We start from the raw sequence: 22278 nt of genomic DNA on the forward strand, positions 1-22278 counted from the left end.
GTTTGGATTTAATAAGGTTTTTAAACAAGTATGAAATAGAGGCAAATCTGTATTTGATTATTATGCAAATATATTATACTGTTGCGAAATACAAATACACTTTGTACCAATATGCTATCAGAGTAGACAGTTTAAAAGTAGAAAAAAAGCACAAGTGTTAATAACAACAAATCAACACCAGGACCCTGAGACTGAAGAAGCTGCAATAGCAAGCAATCAATTCATCCATTGATTGTATTGATTATAGATGTATTTATGTAGCAACAGCTATATAATATAGGTTTGGTTGGTCTGTTTCGGATCAAGTGAACCACTGAAGAGCTTTACCTTTACCACCTATTCTCCTCTCAAATTAATATGAGAAATGTAATCGAATCCCTCACCATCATCTTCCTAAACGAGATGATTTACAGTGTGACCCACAGAGCCACGGACATTTTAAACAACTAATTGTTTTTTCAAAAGATGGATGAACATTAAAGTTGAGCACTAACTATCACTGATGAGAGGACACTGGCCTGGGCCTTAACAAAACTTAGATTGTTTCTATGTTCACAAGATGCGCAAAGTCATGTTTCCACTTCCAGCCACTAAGAGAACAGGCTTCTTGTCCAGATGGTACATTACAGCAGAATCATACACACACAATGAACAGGAACTACATTACACCTCTTCTGCAAAGACTACACAGCACTGTAGATTGTACCGTGGAGTAATAAAAGATAAAGACAACATGAGAACTAAAACACGCTGCACTACTAATGAGCCCGTGAACACTTCCCTCATGAGAAAACGTTCAGACAGGACAGAGAAAGCCGTGCAGGGGTTTGACTCTTATTAATAAAGGTATTGTTACAGCACTGGAAGGCTGGTCACGGGCTCTGCCGTCTTCACCGACTTCATGAAAATTGTGTTGGATTTATGAGGCATGACCTCAGTTTCTTTGGCTGCTCGCCACGACCTGTGCATGTGTATGTTTGTATAGCCTGCACACAGCATAGACCCACAAGCCTCTTGTCTCGTTATAATTTGCATCATGGAAGCATAAGGCTGCACTCTTATATATTCTGTCTCTGTTTGGTTGATTTAGGAGGGTAAGCACTACATACCCATCAACACTGCCCTGCTGGGGAAGCTGGGAGACCCCTCCTCCACAGCGGTGTCAGAGGAGACAGCCACACGACCCATCTCCCTCCGCGACTCAGGGAGCACCTGGTGAGCACATGGGGCTCTTATTAACTGGCTAGTTTACATAAATCTGACTCCTGAAACTCTTATGTACTTGACCAGATGTTGTTATTTTATCCATTTTTTTTTCATAGTGCTCAGTCCACCACTTTGTTTGTGACTTCTGCAGGGTTTGCCATGAAAATGTTCACAGACATTCACGTCATCCTGTGCTTAATCCTACTTACACTGGTGATGCCTTTTTTGCGCCAGCAGCCGATTGGCATTTGTAGTTTTGAGTCAAATATCTCAACCTCCAATTTGTTTTGAGTCCTAATACCTGCAAAACTAATGTAATTCCCAACAGCCTCATCTGCACTTTGGGGTTAGCTCTAATTAGAAAAGGTTTGCGTGCCAACAGGCTAAACTAAGATAATGCTTAAGGTAAACCTCAGCTGTAATAATGTTGAAATGCCACAGTTAGCATTTAGCTCAAAGCATGGCGGTGCCTTAGTACAGCCTCACAGAAATATTAGCATGACTGTAGGCTTAAATGTGTTACACTTGCCTATGGAATTATTAAGACTTTCAAAGGAAATAAATCTCTTTATCATAACGACATGTAAACCCATGTTCAGATTGTTAAAAGCGCTGAGTCTGTTTTGCAAAGGAAATGCCTACATAATATTCTTACTTTTCAGTGAATAATATTCCAAACCGTTATTGTTCCTGGCGCGCTCAAACTGAGCTCTACCGGGAGAACATTAATAGCTGACCTGAGGACAATGAGAGTGGACTGGAACATGATAAGAAATGTACACACCGCAGCTTGATGGCCTGAGAGCTCTCACTATTGTGGCTCCTGTGAGGAATTTCCCCCAAAACCATAGAGCCAGCTTCAAGATTTATGTCCACTTAAAATAATATTTATTGAGCTCTTGGGTTTTCACAGCTCCTCGAAGTGTGTTTATTGTAGGAGGTGGTGAAAAGCAGTAATGACAGTTAGCCTTAAAGCTAAATTAAGCAGTCGTTTTAGCCTATGAGTGTTGAAATGCAAAGTAAACAGGGTGTGTTTTCAAAGTACAACGTCATAGATGCTACACGTTGTTGATTTAGGTGATTAAGTTCCTGCGGTTTTGTTGCTGATCTTTTGCTCTCCTTGGCTCCAAAGTAATCAAAGGCTTTTTAAAGCAGAATGGGAATATTTTAGAGCACTTTGGAGACTTAACATGGAAATATTTTCTCGCCAGGAACATCAAGATCCGTCCTGCCAGTGTGAAAACCTTCGACGAGGTCACCATGGATGACGGGACGAATGAAAACCATGGGGTGAGTTATTCATTCTGGACGTCAACCAGAAAAGACACACATTCGGCGCTTTAACTTATCCTAAACAACGCAATTACTTCAATGCCAGACATTTGACAGTTAACTGGAAACCTCACCCTGGAAGATAAATGTCATTTTTTATGGCGGTTCTGATGAACTTTAGGAAATACATTCTATCTCAAACAGCATACTTCAAATATAGGTTTCAAAGTTGATTAGTTAAACTACCCGTCACTTTTTTTTCTTCATGTGGAGTCACATCTGGACTAATTGTATTCAATTTTTTCTGCCACCATTTCACCATATTATTCAATTCCTTACATCACATCTTGATTTAGATTCCCTGCACTGATGCCCCGCTGCCATTAAAAACACTAGATGGTTTCAAAGTGTTTGCAACTGGATACGGATCAAAAGTGCTGAAGATCATGTACAGGGTTGAAGTAGTGGCTCAGTGTATAATGCTAAACTCAAAAAACAGAACAATGGCCAGCATGTTTATCATCAAAAATCAGCGTTGTTCAATCCTGCTATCTAAAAATCAGACATATTGCATTCAAGTCTTTGATGCAGCAGCCTTCAAACAAACACGTGTCTACACTCATGACTGGTGTGCTTTTACAGCCCTCAGTGGTTTGGCTTCAGTATTTGTTTCTGATCCTTTAACTGCTTGTTCTGGACAAAGACCTTTACGTTGGATCAGGGCTTCAATCTTTAAGCCCCAAATTCTACTCTCCGATCAGATGAGACTCTGCCTCATGTAAGATTTAAAGGGTGACGTGATAGCTAACTTTTCAAAGTATCAAATAAGGATAATCAGAAAACTTTGATAGGCATCCCTATAGTGGTTTTATGATGTTAATATCTATATTTGACTCATAAATTCTGTATTTATTTCGTACTTTTTATATGTTGTGTGCACCTTCTGAAAGGTTCTATAAAATAAAGTTTGCTTTCTATATTTTAGATGACAAATACATTTGGGATTTTAATTATTCGCCCTCTTTTTGTCTCTGCATCTTCATCATCAGGGCGGTCAGACTGACAGTGGGATGGGTCTGTCGTCTGACAACATGGAGACCCTGAAGCGCCTTGAATCGTTGGCAGGCCGACCTCTAAGCATCATGGCTCTGGCGTACGTACACTACACCACACTGCACACCCTCCACATGTCCTGCAAGTAACAACTCAGAGCACACACAAGCAGAGAGTGCAGAATACCTGCTTGGAAACCTCCCCGCTGTGCTGGAATGCAGACACTATAACTGTCACACACACACACACACACACACACACAAGTTTCTCCTGCTTTAAAAAGAAGTCAGCGGCTAGTTTTCCCTTTTGTCTGGAGAAAGCATGCAGCGACACAAAGGAGAAGTAGGAGGGAAAAGCTTGAAGGTGACAAAGTGAAGGACTGAGCACAAAAGCAGAGTGGATGCGTCACATGAGGTTTGGCTGTTTTAAGAGCGCTCACTAAAACATCTTTTGTTTTCACTAAAAGAGTCCTGAATGAGAAACCTCCCAGTCTGATTTAACTTGTGAGTCATGGCTGTTTGGTTTAAAGCAATGCTAGGTAACTAACAAACGTTATCTCAAAGGATTGAAATTGGCTTACCTACTGTACTCCAAAATCCTGCAGATCGTTTGATGACTTTAAGATGTGGATCCTGCAGGGGCAAGTATGTTAAACCGTCACGAAGGGGGGGAGAAAAAGAGAGAATGTTTTTATTTTATGGGTTATTTGAGGATAAAGTCAAATCTGAGTCAAATTTCTGTAAATCTTTTTTCTAATGAGGGTCTCTGTAGGTGACTAAAGGCTTACACGTGAAGTTTACAGCAGCTCGGTGGCAGGGTTAATTTACAGGGCCAAACCTCTGAACTCAGTAATTACACTTTAAACCTCGTGGTATTATTCTGCGCCTCGCACAGTAGCAACTACTAATGCTTCTTCAAGGTATTTTGGCTTCCACTCAAAGGATTTAAAATGTAAAACAGCTTCAAAGTACAATCTTTATGTTTCCCAGGGCCAAATCTCTGTTAAGTTTATGAGAAAAGAGTGTACAACATTACAGTTCTTATAAAATATTAGGAAGGGGCGTGTAAACAACTGCCAGAAAAGTGACTGATGAAACACACTTAGCAGAGTTAATGACACTCTGAAGCGGTGTTATTAATTTACAGCTCAACAAACTCGCTTTTTCAGCCACAATCACACAAAGTGTTTTTAAAAAATCTACCGAGGCTCATGACAGGCCTGTTTGTGTAATCAAGGCAGAGAGAATCCAGCCAGGCATGCAGAGAATGATCCACATTTTGAGGGGAGAACTTCCTTGCTGGGCAACCGCTCAATCACTGCCACCTTTGAACTTAGGAGGGTTTACAAGGGCCTCCCCTGTTAGCTATAGCGTTGTGCTCCTTTTGTTAAACTGAAGTCCACCTGTTGCTCGCTTGGCCTTCAGCAGTCCTCGAGCCGGACTTCTTTCAAACAGTAGCACAACAAAACTGACTTGGGATTTGGAAAGGGCTTGATTTTAACTGTTATGTTTTTGTTAGGAATATTCACAATCTTAAAATCTGGTCTTTCATTTACACAGTCATTCATATATAAAACAAAACAGGTGTATTTATTTAAATGAGACAGTCCCATCATCCTATTGGTCTATTGTGTCCTGGTGGCTGATGAGATCATAAAGGCTTCATTAGTTTTTATATTTTTTGTTGAGGTACCTTAAAGTGCCTGAATGTAACTCTTCACAAGCTGTATGATAGAAGACTTTAAAAATGATGTGCTAATGGATTCAGCTCAGAGAAAAGAGGAAATTCACCCTGAGTCATTTGGTTTCCTGTTGCATTATCATTATCCTTGGTATTGGCAAGGACAAACTGTACTATTTTTAAGTTTCTTTTTTATGACTGATGTATCAGGAAGTTATTCATAAGAACAGCATTCCAGTGCGGCGGCGTCACTTTACCCCCACTGGGCACTGACCCTTTGGCCTCGAGGGAGGAACCCTGGAAACCCTTAGCAACCTCCAAAGACAATAAGAAGCAATTACTCATATTCTGAGCATCAAATGAAGCAGAAGGACACAGGATGATTGATTACATCATATGAATAAGGAGAGGTTACTGTGATCGTACAGCTTCACAAAGAGGACATTTATTTTATCAAAGAATATAAAAAGCAGACCTCTGTTGTGACAAAGAACTTGATATGTATTTATATATTTAAAATAAGTGCTCAGTTGGCTGTTTACTCATTTGTTGCACTAATAGTCCACCCTGATTGTCTCTCTTTATCCACAGAAGTTATGCCAACTGAATAAATTGAATAATGCTCTGACAATATAACAAATCAATGCATTGGCCCTTTAGTGACCCATACTGAGGTTAGAGTAGTTGTTGTTTTTTGCAATTACCAGTGTTTATTGTTCAGAAAACAAATACATCTATTGTTTCTGAAATGTCATAACTTTTGGATTTACCACAGATTAAATGAGTTCTTCGTCCAACGAGCCCAGCCCATTCAATAAACACAGATACAAAACAGAAATCATTAAATCGTAACGTTTCAGACGCTGAGACCAGAGAATATTTAGCATGTTGCTTAAACTTGTAAACATTTTATATGCGACCAGGTCTTTGCAATAATTGTTGCATTAATGCACACACACACACACACACACACACACACACACACACACACACACACACACACACACACACACACACACACACACACACACAACCCCCAGACACTTGGCCTATATTTCAAATGTCTGCCTCCTAGTGCGAAATCAGTGTCAACACATTTTTTGTTGTTGCTGTGTTGTTAATAAATAAGAAGAAGCATCATTCTGGATCCACTTTCTCTCATTCCAGTGTATTTTTATGATGTTTTCAAGCATGTGGTTATGCATTATTTCCTTGAACATGATGCATTTGTTTTTGTAGAGATATTTCTGCCATATTTATGCTGTATCTCTGTGTTTTCAGGATGAAGGCAGTAAGCAAGAGTAAAGAGTCGGTGCTGAGTGACTCTGAGAAGGAGAAGTTCCCGACCGGAGTAACCTCTCTGGACTTCAGTCTGGACGACTCGGCCCTGGATGTGGGTCTGGAGTGTCACAGCCCTCCGCCCGACTACAACTATGTGGTGCGCTACTCCACCCCGCCTGTGTAGCCTCCTGCTCCGGCCGTGAAGAATCTGACGGACAGCCTCGAGGCCTTTGCTTTGTTCTCCTCTGTTTTGACTCTTATCTCTGGACTGTAGCAAAGTTTGAGAGGAAAACACATGAGATTCCCCGGTAAAGTGTTTTGAAAGGTCGCTCTGAAATGAAACATGAAACGACTGTAACTTCCAACTTTCAGGGCGCCTGCTGAGCAACAAAAGGAAACCTGAAGACTGTTGATTTCAATCCAGTTTTCAGACGCAGGCTGACATTAATGCTGCTGGTCCCTTCCACATTCACTGTGATATGTCAAACAGCTGGAAACAGCCTCAGGTATTTCTTTCATCTACTGTGAAAACCAGCTACAATCACTCCCACTTTACTGCAGATCAGATTGAACTACCAGCTTTTGATGATTAGGAATGAATCCAGAAAAGAAAAGCAGAGAGAATATCTGAGGTTTTTGAGGTTTTTGAAGTTTATATTTTGAGACTTTTTTGTATCTGTTTTCATTTTATTCAGAAAATGAAAACTGGATTTGTAATTTGTGATAACGGTTAAAGAGAAAATATTTTTATGATGTGGCTACATCCGCTCATATGAAGGTTAGAAAAAATTCAGACTTGCTCAAAGCAAAATCAGTCCCAATTTGTATTATTAGTCATGAAAAGTATTGTGTTTTAGGTGTCGTTGCTCCTTAAATCCCATAACAATTAGCTCAACTAACTCAGGATGGCATAGAGTGACTGTTTCATGTTTATAAGCTTTAGGGTTATGGGAAATCACAAGTTAACGTTGGTAAAGGGAGGAAACAGGGTAGAGCTGCGAGTAAAAGCAGGCGGCCTCAGGATTAACATAACAGCTCGACCATGAAATTATTTAGATCAAGAGTAACTGTAAATGCAGATTCCTCTTCCTGCCCCTATCTGGTGCTCAATAAACTAAAAAAGTTGTTACTGTTTGGTCGAACGAAAAGGAAGTGAAGAAAATTAGATTTGTTTATTTAGCTTGTGTACAGATTGGGTTAGAAAATGCAATATTAGAAGTTGTTATAGTAAAATGTATTTATTTAGATTGTGTACACTGTCACTTAGTTATTTAGTTCTGTTTGTTTATTTAGATTTATAATTCAAGAGTTAACCAAAGGATTTTTCAAGCCCAGTCTTCCTCATATCAACATGCAATATCCCAACACTTCACTCCAGATGCTGTTTGTGCTGCTGTATTCACTTATAGTAAAGCTGAGGGAAACATTTATGTGTATTTTATCCATCCTTCGTTTTGTGCTACATGTTAGTAAAGCTTGCAGGGCAGGCTAGAAACACTCCACATGTATGTGAAGTGAGCTCCAGTTTGCTTGGATTCACAGTTATTTGTTAACTTGTAAAATCGGGTTTTTCTTTTGTATTACCCGATGTGTTGAAAGTACTGTGGACCAAAATTTGCTTACGGACCCTCTACAAATGTGGCTAGCTTGAGCTTGTTGACCACTAAAGAAACTGTATTTGTCAGTAAGTAAACTGAAGTATAAAGTGAATATTTTGAACCCCTGTGTACTTCAAAATTATAATGTGTTTGTCTATGTGGAGAGGAAGTAATTATGCACTGATACTTTTATCAAGTATAATTTTGTATTCTTAAGGTATATTATTATGAAACAGTATTGAGGGTCACATGTTACAAAGATTTCAGATTTATTTTGCTTTTATTTAACTCTTAACTGTAGTAGGAAATTAACATTTGCAGTATTTGTTTTATGTTTGCATTTAATTTCATTCTAAAATGTCAAGCTTCCTTTTATTATTTTAGTTTCTGCTATCACAATAACATTCAATATAGTTGATTACATTTTATTGCTTCATACATAACCATGAGTAAGAAGACCTCCTATCTTTGTCTGTTTTATTCATGTAGTCTCACAAGTTAGTTTTTATGAAATAAATGCTTCCCATCACTGTTATCTGACCATATGAATAAAGATTATATATTTATACATTACTTGCAGTCTTGACTCCTAATTTCTTAAACAAATATTGAGAAAATGTATTTTCTTGGGTACTGGACTCATACTCACGTCCCCCAAAGTATACATTTACCCAGTGGTGTAAACTAGCTAAGGACATTTACTCAAGTAGACTTACAGTAAGTTCAATTTTGAGACGCTTGTTCTTTACTTGTGTATTACTTTACTTTGCTTCTTTTAACTTCTACCTCACTACAATTCTGAGGTTTATTGTGTACCTTTACTCCTCTACATTTATTTTATACGTTTCATTTCTTAACAGATTGGTATTAATGATATGAAATCATTTAAACACTTAAATAAGACTTAAATTACACCTGGAGTAAATCCCTAAGCTACCCTGCAGTATACAAAGCGTTTAAAGCTAGCTGCATCTTTACCATCTGTGATAAACACATTAATGCATCAGTGATTTTAAACTAAACATATCATTTATATTATTTTGAAATGGACCAATCTGCATGAGTACTTTTACTGCTGGTAGTATATTTTAATGCCAATACTTTTATACTTTACTTGAGTAACATTTGCAATGCAGAGCTTTAACAGAGTATTCCTAACTGTGATATTTCTACTTTGACTTAGAATCAAAATATACTTTAAGTACCATAAATAAGTAAAGTAAGTAGTACTCATTAAACAGATTAGTACATATCAGAATATAGTTTTGTTTCACCTGGTTTTAGCGCCACCTTGAGGTTACATTTGGTTCAACATGATAATCTGTTTAAAGTAATGGCAGTTGGACTCGACAATGAGCCTCAGTAGTTTGTTGACAATCCCGGTTTGCAAGCAATCGACCGTCTTAATGCCGGTTCACCTGCTCTGTTTGAAACATTGCTCAGGCTGTGAAAACATGCATACTGAAATGTCCCCTCTATATTTTGTCGGGAGATGCAGAAACTGAAACAAGTCTGCAGTGAGTAAGAACATGTACAAATAAGTTGTTATTTTGAGCTAGTTTGCGTTCTGCTAGGCTAATTTATGCTAGCTAAGATACTATTGCTAACAGGATTTGCTTGTTTGGGGTGAATAACTAAAGGCAATCTGTTTTGTTTTGTTTATGTGTTTAAATGTAGCGCAGAGTTGTGCTTTTGTCACAAAATGTATTTGTTGTATGCATGTTGGTTGAATCAATTAACGTACATTTAGTGGTTTGTACTTTATCAACTGATGTGACTTCCGCAGTGTGACGTCACATGCATACACTCTTTACACATATTCGCCTCTCACCTGTTATGCTATTTATTTATGTTGGTTGTGTTTGTGTGAGTTGCCAGGGTTGGAAGTACCAGGCATAACATGTCTGCAACTCGAAAGTAATGGAGACTAGATTGCACCAGGCTTGTAGTGTAAGAAGTGGAAAAGTAGATTCAACAGCATGTCTCTTTTTGAAAATCATAACCTGGTTACTTAAGATTCAAGAGAAGGCAGACATATTTTAAACTGGTGGCAACAAAACAATTTGAGATCAACGAACATCAATGCAAGCATTATTTCGGTCTCTTTATTGCAATAAACTACTTAACTTCAAATTCTCACAGATTTGTGCAAATTTTGCTGAAAAAAGAAACTTGCAGAAACATTTTACTTATTGCCTGTCAATCCTCTCATGACCCTTAACATTTATCCTGCCTCTCCCCTTAGAAGATCCCACCCTGTTGAGAACCTCTGGCACAAACATCCAGAACCGGGGTCTTTGGAGTATTTTTAAATCCAAACTAAGTTGATTCACAGAATCAAAATAAGACTTTATTAATCCCAAGTGAATTATTAAACCTTAATGAAGAGGTCTGTTCAGATTGATCCTTGCTGCTCCTTGGACTGAGAGACTCACTTCCTTCTGCAGGACAAGGTGTCGGCAGCCTGTCTGCTCAGCAGGACAATGCACCTCCGAACAGGAAAGGAAGGAACTCTTAATCATCCTCGTCACGACCGGAGGACGCCACACACGGGGCTTCCTATGGGAGTGCAGGGCCCAGGGTTACCGGCACTGGGTGTGTCCGATGGGAGCACACGCCACAAGACAGGTTGGGCCCTCGACTGTCTCCGCATGTCCTCACAGGAATTACTACTGTTTACTGTAAGGTAGGAGCACAACATTACACCAGAAACACCAACATCCTCGTACTGTTTCCAGAATATGAGAAACAAAAAAACAAGGTAAGGATGTTGAAGAGGGGGGGGGGGGGGGGGAGAATCTGCATCTACGCAGTATTTTTCCACACAGGCAGACGTAAAAGGGCTGCCCTAATCCTCCTCTGACAGGCCACTGTGCCTCGGAGCAACACTGCCGCTGTTTATTAAACTACTCATTAAAATCAAATATTAAAAAGAGTTTTCCCCTTTAGTCAATTAGTAGTGTCTGTTTTGGTATGTGTAAACTTAAGTGCTCTTTAGTCCGTTATTAAAATAGAGCTTTTCCAGTAATGGAGAAATAGATCTGCTGATTAAGTCAACTGATTGATTAGTTGAGAAGTGGTTAGGAGTTTTAGTCAACTAAGAATTTCTTTAGTCCAGGAAAGCCATAATAGTTTGTATTATTAATCAAAAGGATGAAAGTACCAGAAACAGTTATTTATCCATTTTCAAATCGAGGTAATGATAAATACGGTTTACTTGCATCATCAGAGAGCTTAAAATCACCAAAGGTTAAAAAAAAACTACGACTTTGGAAGATTTTGACTCGAGTCGTATAACTCAGACTCTTGAATTATATTTACAAGAGTATTGTCTTTGCAATAAACAGGTTACCAGATAGGACAAACACACTATTGAGAGCAACACAATGCCAGTAACATGACCTTGATAAGTTCTCTTTAGTGTCCTGTGATCAGAAGTATTACTAACAAAACCTGTGGTAGCATAAATCTGTCACCAGAGCAGGATATGAGTTGAGGTGTTTTGGGTCTTACTACTACCCTAAGTCATTTATGAGTCATATAGGCCAAAGTCAAAATTCACACATTTTCTTGAGAGGGCTTTACAGTCTGCATCTGTCTTTAGGGTCTCAATTTTATAGTAATTCATTTTAACAATACCAGCGTTAAGTAACACATTTGGCAAGCACAATTAATAATGACTTTATAATTAAAATAAGGTAACAGGTGAGGGATCCCTTCCTCAGGAACTCATCATTCTGTCTAAGCGTTTAGTTACAGAAAGAAAACATATTGGATATAATAATCAGAGATGTTCTGATTGTATCAGATACCACACCCTCAGCAGTCTGTCTTTGATTAACAATTGCATGACCTTTCTTGAATACTTCCACAGCCTATTCCCAAAGCAAACAGATCTGCAAAACACTTCATTAATCAGAAAAAAATGACACAAAAAAACCCACCCAGGATCTATTTGAATTTGTGTAGCTTGAAATGCTATCATACACTGATAGGGGCCATTGGCCAAACAGCACAAAGGCCCCCCTCCCACTTCCATATATAAACGGTCCACAATGTTTTTCCCAGACCCCTGCCCAAGAAGGTGAATGGTGGGTAGCAATATCCGTGCCTCTCACCTCAATGCTAAACAATGAGCCGGATACTACCTAACTTTAGTGCACCTTTAACAAGCTGAGGACAAGAAAACAACACGTAAAGCTAAATAAAGACTCTTCTATAATGGGATGTAGTTCAAAGAGTGAAGGGGAAAAAACAACAACAGGTAAATATGTGTGTAGAATTTATTTGAGTTTTAATTAAAAGGCCAAACAACAAAACCTCAAGGCAAAAACAGCTTTGAACTATAAACTAATGGATCTTGAAAATGCTTTATACAAAAACAGAAAGCCTGCATAGTCTGCCTCCAAAAGAAGTTGTATATATTGCAAAATGTTTCCTTCATTCATAGCGCGTGTTCCCCTTCCGTCAGTCCCTGCTTGTTTACTGATGACAAACAGAGACCAGTCTAGCTGATTCCAGATAAGACGGAGCTTCAGATCCATTCCTGCTATAATATGTTGTTTTTTTCTAAAGTTAGAAGGTGCACACAAATCGGACTTCTGATAGTTTCCATGGAACTACAACATACACTATGCACCCTTTGTTTCGACAATGCACATTCAAAGGCAAGCGTCAGTTAAACCAGCTCACACTTGCCCCCATTGTTTACCTCTCTTGGGGGGGTGAGCTGTGTATGGAGTACTAATGCTTCAGGGGGTTCTGGGAAAAATGCTGCTCACCGTGGCATAATTAATGTGAACATGGTGGGGTTATTCCAGAGCTCAGATGTCTGTTCTTTTGTGTTAATCTGTATTTTCGGTGAAGGGAGAATTATGTTGATTAGTCTAGGAATATGACATCAGAACTTCCTGTTTGAGGTGGCATTTTGTGGTTTGGGTTGCCAAACGTCACAGACACTTTAAGATCCCAGATATTTCTTTTGCTTTCTGTTTTCGGTGTGTCAACCAGGGATAGGGGTCGTAAATTAACTTTGGAAATCCTATGTGCATCACATCTGCATCATGTCATTGTAACCTGCAATGTTTTTTACACATAAATTAATAGAGCTATGTTTTTGTTCTTTCTTTTTCTCTTATTGAATATTTTTTACGACAGGTTGGTACAGACTGACACATCTAAACAACTATTGGATGGATTGCTGTGAAATCCTAGATTCCCAGAGGATGAGGACTTTGGTGACCTCTTGACCTTTTCCTCTGGCGCCACCATGAGGCAAACATTCACAGTGTTTGGGGCAAACGTCCCTACAGCTGATGCATAGATTGAACAGATTGCCATGAAAGTATACACACACATTCATGTTACTCTCAAGATGAATTGCATTAACTTTGACGAACCCCTGACTGCATCTGCTTCGAAACAGCATGTAAGCATTATGATTTTGGGCATGTAAGCAATGCTAATGTTAGCATTTAGCTCAAAGCACAGCTGGGCCTCAGTTTAGCCTGAGCTGCTGCCATGGCTATAACTAAAAGAGAACCTCTTCTGTGAATGTTTATCTGTGGTTTTTATTTTGTTCTGGGAATCAAATGATTACAATTCTCTCATTCTACAGAATATCATCAAAGGAATTTGTTACAGTTGAGCTCATTGACAGGACGTAGAAAATGTTCTTCCACCCTTGAAAATAAAACAACTCATAAACAAAACATTTTCACATTCTTGCCATCATCTATTTCTGTCCTGTCCTGAATGAATCAATTATAACCCTTGTACATGTTTTGTGTTTGCAGTATATCACATGTGTTTTACATTTAAGATGACAAACTTAGGATTGTGCCTCAGTGTTAGCCATGCAGTCAGATTCTCTAAAAATAGTAACAGATGGTCTGTTTTACCTCCTTTCCTGCAGAGAAACGCTGTGGCCACTTCAAAAACATCAATGGAGTTATGCAACAAACTGAATTCCTGGGCTGAGTGTCACTTATTCACTCCGTGTTCACTCTGCTGGGCTCAGGGAAAGAAGGGACTTAAGCTCCTCTGTATTTCACAAAGACATTTAACATGTAAGACACTGAGAACATGACTCAAATGGCTGGCAAGGCAATCATGCAGATGCTAATTTCAATCATACTAAAACAATCACTGTAAAATGTGGACTCGGCCATCCTGGACCAATCAAAGAGTATATGAGCTCTACAGAACACATACAGATATACACATTTGGGAATTGTGGTGAGAATTAATTCATTTTAAACTGCAGCTCTTAAGACCAACAAGAGGAGAGGTCCTTATTTTCTTTTAATAGCTATTTGAAGTGCATATAAGATGACAGTAATAACTTGTTATATTAATCTTATTTATAGTTTGTACTCGGCTATAATGATTGTTCAATAATGCTTTTTAAGCCTTTACATTGCGGTTGGGTCTGAAACAGAAAACCCACCATGACCCTTTAAAATATCCTGGATACTCTCACAGTCACCTTATCAATCTCTTGCAATACACTCTATAAGCTATACATATATCAAGATGTACATCTGTGCGTCCTCACATACTCTGAGGACCAAAGAAACTGCTGGCCTAACACGTACTTTACATACTTTTTAGACACATAATCATTTATTTGATATTATTTCATGGGATTTCTCCCTCCTACTATGCATATGTGTTGCTTTTCCCATACATCCATACATCTACTCAATTGACTGAATACTGTATTCTGTCCTTCGGTTCAAAACAGTAATGAATTTATTCCTGCACATTCATCACAAATCCTGAGACAGTTTATAACTAACTCAATTGCGCCATCTAGTGAACACACATGCAGTTTTTCATGGAGGGTATTCACTGTGCTTCATCCAAAGGCTCAACAAACATGGTTTTACACACTATTTAAATTGGGAAGAATGCAAATTGGTAGACAACACATTTTAGACCCTGATAAGAAAAGTTTTAACACTAAAAAGGTGTGCCAGTAATGTCAGAATGTATATGAATTAAACCGTACACACCAGATAGCTTAAGTGAGTCCATATGAAGTGTGATAGAGCCAGGATTGCTTTACTGTTGAGATTACATTTGATTCCTGACACTGAGGTTCAATAGTGGAGAGCAACTAAGTGCATCTACTGAAGAGCTGTATCTTCAGTCACACTTTTCAGATATTCAAACTTTACAAAGAGTATTTTCATTGTTTTTACTTTAATGCATTTATGTAATAGTGAAAGTTGCTTGTTGAGATTCAGATTCATATAAAAAAGTAAAGTCAACAAAAAAATGAAGGTAATTCATAAATTATCTGTGTGTCCGAGGGGGGGGGGGGGGGGGGTGCATTCAAGTTAGGGTTAGGGTTAGGGTTAGTTATCCAGTTTTATATAACAGCATTACAATTAGCCTCACCTTAACCAGCTTCAACCTTTACGAATGTGTTTGTGCCTACATGAGCTCAACAGTCCAGTGAGAGGTGAGCAATGATGGAAGAAGGAGCCAGATCTTTATCTTAAGTCAAAGTAGCAATACTACAGTCTGAAATACTCACACACACCAAAACTTAAAACATACTTTCCCATTTCACAATAATGAAAAATATTAATGTGTTCATTACTTTAATATTATAATCATTTTATTACACAGCCTTGTGAATGTCTTCCCTTTAAAACCTTATTTAGAATTGGAGGATGAAACCCTCTTTATTTGTCACATACATGCACACAGCAGAGCACACACAGTGAAATTGGTCCTCCGCATTTAACCCATCCTAGTACTAGGAGCAGTGGGCAGCTATTGTGCAGCGCCCGGGGAGCAATGGGGAGGGGGGATTGGAGGTGTTCGGTGCCTTGCTCAAGGGCACCACAGCAGGGGTTGTTCCAAGTAGCAGTCCACTTTCCATATTTCAAGGCTGTTTGGGGACTTGAACCGGCGACCCTACGATTCCCATTCCAAGCCCCTACTGACTGAGCCACTGCTGGATTTGATGCTTATGCTTGGTGTAATTATCATTGAGTTGTCTGATATTTGCCTCGTTTAGTTTAAAGTAGCAGAAGTGGGAAATACCCAAGTAAAGTACAATAAGCTAAAACCTATACTTCAGTACAGCATTTGAGTTATTTTTAAGTAAGTGTGGTAGTGAGTGAGTGATTAAGTGAATTGGTTATTTAGTTCTACCACTAGTAGTGCAATCAGACTGATCAGGACAGCAGCGGTAGTTCTACAGACATCAACAAGAGGGCAGCAATGAATCTTGACAAGCTTAACATCATGGAAACAGCAATACAGGACAAAGTACTCTGAGATCAAATACAGTACAGTGTAGAGGTGAAGTATACTGTGTATGAGAACCCTTATGGAGGTAGTTTGAGAAAAAAACGTAAGATTTAAAATGATAAATGTCTCCTCAATCAATTTGATTTTTGTGCAAGTGTTATACATCATCCTGAGAGGAAAGTCTTGAAGGTGAGCACACACATTGTTTTCTTTTGGAGAATGCTTTTCGGAGAGATATTTTGTTTTTCTAGCACTACAATGTACAAAAATCTCATACTGTGTCATACTTGATATGTCTTTAAACAGACAGACAGCTGACAGTCATACACATCAGACAGTCACAGGCAGAGGAAACCGAATAGACTGTCCCTCCCACATTGTGTTGTCAATTAAAAGTTGTTCAGCATGTATGACTTACAGACAAGCCCATTTGCCGAAGAAGAACAAGAAGAAGAACAAGAAGAAGAAGAAGAGGAAGAAGAAGAACTTTACTCCTTAAATGTTGTCATCTTACAATTATGAATAGGTACATAAGCGTAAAGCTCAGACTAAGGCCTGAAGTTGAAATGTCAAAAAAAAGCATGGTAAGATGAGTCTTCAACCATTTCAGAACAATGCTCAGTGATTTTGTGGTTACATAGACTTAATGTGTCCTGAATAAATTTAGTTTTCAGTGCATGCTTGCAGTGAAAAAGCGCCAACTTCAAGGGAACTAACGCGTATTCTAGACTTTTAACTTAAATCCCTGAGCCTCATGAGACGTATTATACACGATCACTGTAAAATAAATGCACTGTAACTTAAGGAGACGGCGGTGACTGATGTGTCGAGACCGCTGTTTGTCACAGAGGGGGTTGTTGGAGTTTCCTTGTAACCGGAATTAGCTGTGAAGTGCGACCTTGAGGTGTGAACACAGAATACGAAAGGTCCGGCTTTCTTAAAGAAAAAGGGTCTCTCGTACTTTGCACCTCGTTTGCAATTGAATCTCTTAACAAATAACTCGAGATTTAGGCGTGAAGCGTGGATGGAAACTGTTGAATACGAGTTTCTTTTACGCAAAAGCAATTATTCGTGTTGGTTTTTTGTGATATAGAAAGATAAAACTCAATGACAACGTTCAACATCACATGTTGTCTATATTCTGTTGTAATATGGCATGCTCTGACACCCTTTTTTACTAGAAAGTGAATGCTTGCAATGTAATAAAAATACATCTCTGCGCAATTACGCACAGGCCTTTTCTTGTTTGTTGCGTATGTGGACGTGTTGCCTCGGTTTATTGCGGGTCTGTGCAGCATGTTCAGCTGATAGGCCGTGGTGTTAATGTATTCAAGGAGTGCTGAGCTCCTGCTCCGGATAGGCCCACTGCCAGGTGATGACGCGCTACAGGACAGGCGCAAGGGGACAGCTGAGCCAGCAGCACCGGTCACTTTCATTTGAATGCAAATCTCCAAGAGTTGAGGGGTTGGCTGACGTCAGGCCGGCCTTAGTAATACCTTTACCATCTTGTCAACCGAGACACATCATGTGAGAGTGGAGACAGACTGGAACTACGTCGCATTTCACACTGGGATCCCATTTGGACTATAAAACAGCAGACGGATTGTTTTTAACCGTTTTTCAGGGCTACAATGTTGCCTTGAAATAGGCTGCATCTTCCCCTTTGCTGTTGTTGTTATATTTTATTCTTTTTTGTTCAAATCATGTATGTGGGATACATTTTGGATAAAGAAACCGGCATGTATCACCAAGGGCCAGTAAGAAGATCGAGCATCAATCTGCCTCCACAGAACTTTGTTTCCACACCCCAGTACCCAGACTTTACTGGATACCATCATGTGCCAAACATGGAAACGCACGCACAGTCTGCAGGGAGTTGGGGAGCCACTTATGGAGCTCCACGGGAAGACTGGGGTGCATACAGTCTGGGACCACCTAATACTATTCCCGCACCCATGAACAACTCCTCTCCTGTACAGGTTCCCTACTGCCCATCCGAGTACAGTCACATGCACCCTCCGGGATCTGCGGTGTTACAGCCGCCGCCGGAGAACGTTAGTGTTGCACAGCTTTCTCCTGATAGAGAAAGACGCAATTCATTCCAGTGGATGAGTAAAACTGCGCAATCATCTTCTACAGGTCAGTCATTGTAACATTATGCCACACTTGGTTTATTTGATTGTCTTGTTTTTCGCAACAGTGACTTTTTACGCACTCAAGTTTTGTGTTTCCATTCGATTTTGTTAGCATAGCTTGTCATTTAAAACACATTCCCTTATCCAATTAATTAAATTAAAACAAAAACTAATTATCAGTGGGACGAAAGTATTTATATTTGGATGGAAATGGCAAAAGTAGACGGTGCGTAAAAACTGAAATGGAAAGAGGAAAACTCTGATCTTTTGACACTTGCCTAATGCTGGCTACGTACACTTAACCGAATAACCAGACTTCGAATATTTAAAGTTCTTTATTGAATATGCAAAATATAGTAACGAATTTGCACGAGACATGTAGCTGTTAGCGTTTCAATATCTCATCATGCTGATGGGAAAGTATTACATGCCAGCAACTCCGTCTACTGTTTTCTGCTATGTGGTGGAAGTAAAAAAAGGTGTGAGGAATCGGCGCCAGGCCCAGTTGTGATGTTAATGTCATTATTCCTGGAGATGTGAGGTCGACTTCCCTGTCACATTGTTTGGTGTTTGGAGTGTTATCCGTCATATCCAGGCGGTGGCCTTTGCTTTCAACACCTCTTCACTTTGATATGCACCAACCTCCCTTCCTTTCCAAGAGTTATATTACCGGAAAGAGTGACGTTTTTCACAGCCTGCGTCTGAAACATGGAGTACTACAAACTGTAGGCCTTTACAGTGGCGTAAATTACAGATGTAATATTCGTTAATTGTGCAGCTACTTTAAATCTATAAAATGAATTTGCCGTTTGTTATTATTGGGGGAATATAGATGTGCATCTTTTTTCGAATTTGTAATCGTATGGTATTTTTTTTTAACTTGCATAAAAAAGTTGACACTGCGTTAACAGGCCTGTAAAACAAACCCAACAGTGCACAGATGTTTGTCTATCTCCTGTGTAGTGCGTTTCTTTTTAACTTGTCAGCAGAAGATCTGATCACTGAGTGTTTGAAATGCACTGTACTACAGTTATCATCAAAGTAAGATTAAAAGGCTCAATTTGCGTATTTGTGGAGAAAGCAGAGAGGTGTGGATTTAAAAGGCAGATAATAAAGATGCTATGTGCAGATATGCCGGCCCTAGCATGCAGCCATGTGTAAATCTTCCAGTTTAACTGCCTGGTAGCTAAAACAAATAAAGCAACCAAATGTTAACGCTGTATTTCGTTTCCTTTGTAGGTAAAACAAGAACAAAGGAGAAATACAGGGTAGTTTACACAGACCATCAGAGGCTGGAGCTGGAGAAGGAGTTTCATTTCAACAGATACATCACCATCAGGAGGAAATCTGAACTGGCTGTCAACCTCGGTCTATCGGAAAGACAGGTATGTTTATATCAGAACGAAATAACTCTGCATGCTTTATTTTACTTCAATAAAGTGCAATTTATTGTTAAAATATATGAGTTGCATGCATGTAACCTTTATGAACATTAATGGACCCCACATAAAATGTAAGATTGTATTTACACGTGTAACTCACAAGAGTAAGGCATAAAGAAAACCAGTCAACATATCACTCCATATTGGTTACCTTATTTACTTTATGAAACCAAAATAAAATGTCCTTGGATATATTTAAAAATACCATAATCCCATATAAATTGTCTTTTGTTATATATATCTAATTTCTTTCATATTTGATAATGTAATCGAATCCTTAAATACAAACATTGTATTGATCTTTATTTCGAAATTCACAGTTTTTCAGAATTCTTAGAGAAAACAATGACAAATGAAAATTGAAAGGCCTGTTAATCATACAACGCATATTTCATATTTTAAAATGTCATACCCAGCTGTCATTTAGCATTTCATTACTTTAATTTGTATAAGTAATACTTGGCATGTAGATTTTATCAGAAATGATCTGTTTATTAGTCAAATATTGGTATTTTCTGCTTTTAAGTTCTACATACAGAATTTTACTAAAAAGATAAAGGCAATTCAACGTTAATTATTCTAAATAATTATACACATATTTTAAGGAAATCATTTTCAATCTAGGTATATCCATTTTTATATAATGTTATCTCTTAAATATTTGTAAATTGGTTTATGGAATTGCTTGGATGGTAAACCCATCATGTTGCCCACGCACAAAATATTAACTACATTTCATTTTCTTTACGCTTTTTTCAGGTGAAAATCTGGTTTCAGAACCGCAGAGCCAAGGAGAGGAAAATGATCAAGAAGAAGCTGGGTCAGTCTGACGGCAGCGGGGGGTCTGTGCACAGTGACCCAGGATCAGTGAGTCCTCTGCCGGTGCCGGGCTCGCTCAGTCCCTCAGACATCCACAACTCTATGTACCCTCCTCCGGGAATGAACAGCATGTCATCTATCAGGAATATACAGCAAGTGACTGTGAATCAGTAACACAGTTCACTCCGGACCATGTAACAAAACTGAGCACTCCGACACGCTGACAGGACACTTGGATCTGAACTCACGTCCTGAAGCACCCAGCTGTGGATAAAGATTTCATTTATAGCAACGAAATGCTGGAGGCTCTTGAAATATTGCTTTTTTTTAATAGAATAGTTCTAATAACGTGGGGATTTAAAAAAACGAAAAAATCGACGTGTTTCAAACTTAAAAGCTTTAAATTTGTTTGTGAGTTAATAAGATATAAATATCGTTTTTTGTATGTGAAGAAGTGTATGTGAATAAAAATGAGAATTCAGGGACATTTTAATGAAGTTTTTAAACTGGATTGTATGTAGCTCGCCATGCAAACGGCTTTGACTTGACAAATCATTTACACGTTTTCAGCACAATATTATCCGCTTTAGTAAAGCAGGGAACAGCTGGTAATGATAGGGTAGAACGGTCGTTTGATGGCAAAATGTAAATAAAATGTTGTTTTGCAGTACACCTGTCATTGTTTCTTATTTCTGGATGTTGCAAAGTGTTGGATAACCATCATAGGCGCCGATTTATGTTTCTGCCGGTGGGTGCTCTAAAAAGTTTAAAGCCCGACCCTCGACAATCTCGGTGTGTGCGGTTAAATCTCCGTGGGTGCTCGGCAATCTCGTGAGTATAGCCTATGGTATTTTAGAGATACAGCTATTTCCTCCAGTATCGGCAAACTCCACATTGTTGCAAGTTACAAATCCATGTACAGATTATCAAAAATAACTATATGCAAGATGTCATTGAGTACTTTGCCTATTTGAAAACTGTAGTAGCCTAATTGTGCTCTTAAAAAAAAAACATCAGCAAAAACAAAAACATATCTCCAAATGTACACCAGCGAGCAAAAGGACATGTCATTGTATTTTTGCATTTCTTTTTATTTGGCTATTATGCAATGCCTGAATAGACTGTGTCATCTAAGGAGTAATACCATACTTTTTAATTACCTTGTTTTGTTTACCAACACCTGCAAGGCTGTTTCATTTAGTCTGCGAAATTGCCCACACGTTACTTAAACCCAACCAGTAAAAGTGTCCACAAACGAATAGCAATCAACATTCTTGTGGTTAATGGTAGGCCTACCTGTTGTATTAAATCTAACTCTTGCTTAAAATAATATACTTGGCTATTTAACACATGCCAAACAAGGCATTATGTAATCAGTGAGTGGACTTTTGCTTTTCCCTTAAATGACAGGGAAATTAAATCTAATTAAAGACTAAATGGGAAGACATTTTAACATATAGTCGGATTGGTGTGGTTTTTGGCTGCTTAAAGTGAGGCTGGATAAGAGTTATTGGTTCAAAGAGT

The 22278-nt window shown here is 38.7% G+C and overlaps 2 protein-coding genes and 1 long non-coding RNA gene across 3 annotated transcripts in view; all 3 read left to right on the forward strand.

Moving 5' to 3' along the window:
- kdrl (kinase insert domain receptor like) overlaps positions 1-8663 on the forward strand; it is a 45739-nt gene extending 37076 nt beyond the window's left edge. Inside the window, exons 27-30 of the mRNA XM_063876371.1 lie at positions 1091-1215; positions 2418-2496; positions 3528-3631; positions 6493-8663. Of these exons, the coding sequence (XP_063732441.1) occupies positions 1091-1215; positions 2418-2496; positions 3528-3631; positions 6493-6676 (492 nt within the window). The 3' untranslated portion in view covers positions 6677-8663. The remainder of the gene's footprint in view (positions 1-1090; positions 1216-2417; positions 2497-3527; positions 3632-6492) is intronic.
- Positions 8664-9453: 790 nt separating this feature from the next.
- On the forward strand, positions 9454-13760 carry LOC134860220 (uncharacterized). Its single transcript, XR_010165207.1, has 3 exons — positions 9454-9607; positions 10538-10776; positions 13248-13760. It is a non-coding gene; the product is annotated as an uncharacterized LOC134860220 (long non-coding RNA).
- A 4095-nt stretch (positions 13761-17855) lies between these two features.
- On the forward strand, positions 17856-21277 carry cdx4 (caudal type homeobox 4). The gene is made up of 3 exons (XM_063876949.1): positions 17856-18497; positions 19733-19878; positions 20695-21277. Exons 1-3 carry the CDS (start codon positions 18062-18064, stop codon positions 20926-20928), a joined length of 816 nt encoding a protein of 271 aa, XP_063733019.1. The 5' UTR covers positions 17856-18061; the 3' UTR covers positions 20929-21277.
- The last annotated feature ends 1001 nt before the right edge of the window (positions 21278-22278 follow it).

This window comes from Eleginops maclovinus, chromosome 23, assembly GCF_036324505.1.
Source record: "Eleginops maclovinus isolate JMC-PN-2008 ecotype Puerto Natales chromosome 23, JC_Emac_rtc_rv5, whole genome shotgun sequence".
NCBI classification, from domain to species: Eukaryota; Metazoa; Chordata; class Actinopteri; order Perciformes; family Eleginopidae; genus Eleginops; species Eleginops maclovinus.